Source organism: Olea europaea, unplaced genomic scaffold, assembly GCF_002742605.1.
Source record: "Olea europaea var. sylvestris unplaced genomic scaffold, O_europaea_v1 scaffold2452, whole genome shotgun sequence".
In the NCBI taxonomy this organism is placed as follows: Eukaryota; Viridiplantae; Streptophyta; class Magnoliopsida; order Lamiales; family Oleaceae; genus Olea; species Olea europaea.
In genome coordinates this window covers 25069-27937 of record NW_019242723.1, presented here as the reverse complement: position 1 = coordinate 27937, position 2869 = coordinate 25069, and the positions used below count along the sequence as shown (strand labels likewise).

Genomic DNA, 2869 nt, shown 5'->3' with positions numbered 1-2869 from the left:
CATTGCATATTCAGGGGCCATGTATCCATTGAAACAATATCATGAAAAAATATTGAAATTACTTTTTAAGTTATTGCATTAATCATTCAAAGCTAAAGGAAAACTCATGGCAGAAATAAATGATTACTAGCAACTCAAATCGACCAAAGGCAATATATACTTACTATGTTCCTACCACTCTTACAGTGCTGGCATGATCTTGGTTGCCTCCAAAAATTCTTGCCATGCCAAAGTCTGAAATCTTTGGGTTCCAATCATTATCCAGCAATATGTTACTTGGCTTCAGATCTCTATGAACTATCCGCAATCTAGAATCTCTGTGAAGATAAAGAAGGCCTCGGCCAATACCTTCAATAATGCTGAAACGTAGTCTCCAATCTAAGATATCTTGTGATGGATCTACAAAGAAAACACCCAGAGGAAAAGAATGCATTATCTATAAATTCTGAACCCCATTTCAACAAAAATCTGTGTAGGCTGTGTTGTAATCGTATTAATTTTAAAATTTCAGAAGGGATGAATCTTGCACTGACCAAATAGATGTGCATCCAAGCTTTTATTAGGCATGTATTCATAGACTAGCATCTTCTCTCCCCTCTCAACACTGCATCCCAGCAGTCTAACGAGGTTCCGGTGTTTGAGTTTGGAAATCAACGTCACTTCATTCATAAATTCTTTCATCCCTTGTGTAGATACTTTTGATAGCCTCTTGATTGCAATTTCTCTACCATTTGCCAATTGTCCCTAAATAGAAGCAACAATTTCAGCACTTCTAAATTCCATGAACCGTGATACTTGAGATGGATAAGGAAGAAAAATAACCCTGTAAACTGGACCAAAACCGCCCTTTCCAAGCTTGTTAGCATCGTGGAAATTGTCCGTCGCATTTGCAAGCATCTCAAATTTAAATAATGGTAACTCTTCGATGCCAGCATTGCTTATATCTTCTTCATGAGAAACATCAACTGAATCAGATGGGCGTACAACCCCATGTTCTGATATCATCGTGTTGCCTGATTCAGAAGAAAAGTTATTTAGTGCTAGCTGCATATATATGCCTTGTTGAGTGAAATTTCTAAACATTACCTCTTGGTTTAGTCATGAATTTCCAGGAAAAGAATATGATAATGGATATGGAAATCAAACCAACGATAACCATAATTATTAGGACTAACTTAAAGTCTTTCTTATGACCTGCAACAAAAGAACAACCATCATATTGAAGAAGAAAAACTTAGTTGTTCTTAGCTGTAAAATAACAAACAATAACCTCATAGGGACAACAAGAAGAGCACAAAATTTATGCAACAATTACCAAATTCCGAATTTGCCAGTCGAATGAAAAGATCTGAGCCTGCAGAGTCTTTTTGAATGTTAATTAAGCTTCCAGTCCAGAACAGACAGCCAATACCAGTGTCATGAGCATAGGCTATGCAGGAACAATTCTTCATGCATAGACCTTCACATTCAGATTCCTGACCGGGCTGCCGATCTCCATAATCTGGAACTTTCATCGTTTCTAGCTTCAAAAACCTATCTTCTTTGCTCCCGCTATTGGAGCCATTGTTTGTTTCACACTGCAAATCTATCCTCCTCACGCATCCACTTGTCCAGTTCTCTGCTTTCCATTCCCCATCGTCCTGCGGATAAAACCCTCTCAAACAGGTACAAATAGGCGAGTTTTGTGAGTTGCAGATCCCAAACGGTCCACATGTGCCATTACCACAAGAAGTAGTAGCCTTCTCAACTACGGTAATACTGCGACTTATTTTCATTGCTGTCAAGAATGACCCCGAAGGTTGCTTAAAACTTTCCCATAATTTACGTCCACTAGAAGATTCTATCAAAACAAGATTTCCAGAATCCAATAGCTGGGCAGTCGTATTCATCTTAGTATTTTTAACATTTGACGACCAAAGAATTTCCTTGTCCCTATACATAACCACAATATTCCCATCTTTATATATCTTCACAGTACCAGAAGAATCGTTCAAAGCTTTATCCCTATTTGCTATCCACACCACAGAAGGTTCAGAAACATTTTGGTTATACCAAATACCTAAATAACGCCTGGAGTTATTAAAAGGACTGAAAAATCCCAATTTGAAGTGCTTACCCTTCGACACTATAGTTTCAGGGTCTTTAATAACTAGATTTGCTGTAATGTTGTCCCTTGATGTGCAAAATCTTGAAGGGCAACAGTAAAGCACAACAAGGATGCATAGAACAAGAGAATTCAGACTCTTACCCGTGATCATGATCAAGCCTCTTGCTCTGATGAATCGATTTCTGATTCCCAAGAACAGACAAATTCTCCACTATTCAGTTTTGTGGGTCTAGTAGAATTAGATCATTCTCGACGAAAATTGGCAGTGTTTCTGTACAGAAATTCAAAGGGTGCAAGTTTGAGCTAAATCATGAGCCACAAGCCATCAAAGAAGAATGAACCAGCCTGCAGATTTAGACAAGTCTTTTCATTTCTTCTATTTTCCTTATCGTACTTATGTCTTCTTCTGGGGTGGGCGTGGTGGAGCGGAAACAAAATGGAAAAAGTCATAGCCTCTAAGCCATAGGATTCTGGGTCTTGATTGACACAATGCTCCGTTTGCCCCCATTAAATTTCATTACATTAAATTATATTTTTCTCTTTTATTTTCAACCACATAATCTTCCATAAAATAATATTACACATAAATCGAAAATTTTTCCTTCTTTTTCAATTACTCATTTTTCAAACAAATACTATTCCGCTCCTTTTCATTTCTAGAAAATAGGGGTCAAACGAGGGCAATATCAATTGACATTTCCTAAATATAGGGATCTCAAACGAGTCGAGCGGCTCGTCAGCTCGACCGCTTGGCTAGTCAAA

General features: G+C 37.9%; 1 protein-coding gene across 1 annotated transcript in view; it reads right to left on the bottom strand.

The window, feature by feature from the left end:
• The window catches only part of LOC111382242 (G-type lectin S-receptor-like serine/threonine-protein kinase At1g11300), a 15587-nt gene extending 13041 nt beyond the window's left edge, over positions 1-2546 (bottom strand). Inside the window, exons 1-7 of the mRNA XM_023006154.1 lie at positions 2249-2546; positions 1316-2059; positions 1087-1194; positions 823-1013; positions 534-744; positions 165-399; positions 7-28 (exon numbers count right to left, since the gene is read on the bottom strand). Coding sequence (XP_022861922.1) covers positions 7-28; positions 165-399; positions 534-744; positions 823-1013; positions 1087-1194; positions 1316-2059; positions 2249-2258 — 1521 coding nt within the window. The 5' untranslated portion in view covers positions 2259-2546. The remainder of the gene's footprint in view (positions 1-6; positions 29-164; positions 400-533; positions 745-822; positions 1014-1086; positions 1195-1315; positions 2060-2248) is intronic.
• Between the last annotated feature and the right edge of the window lie 323 nt (positions 2547-2869).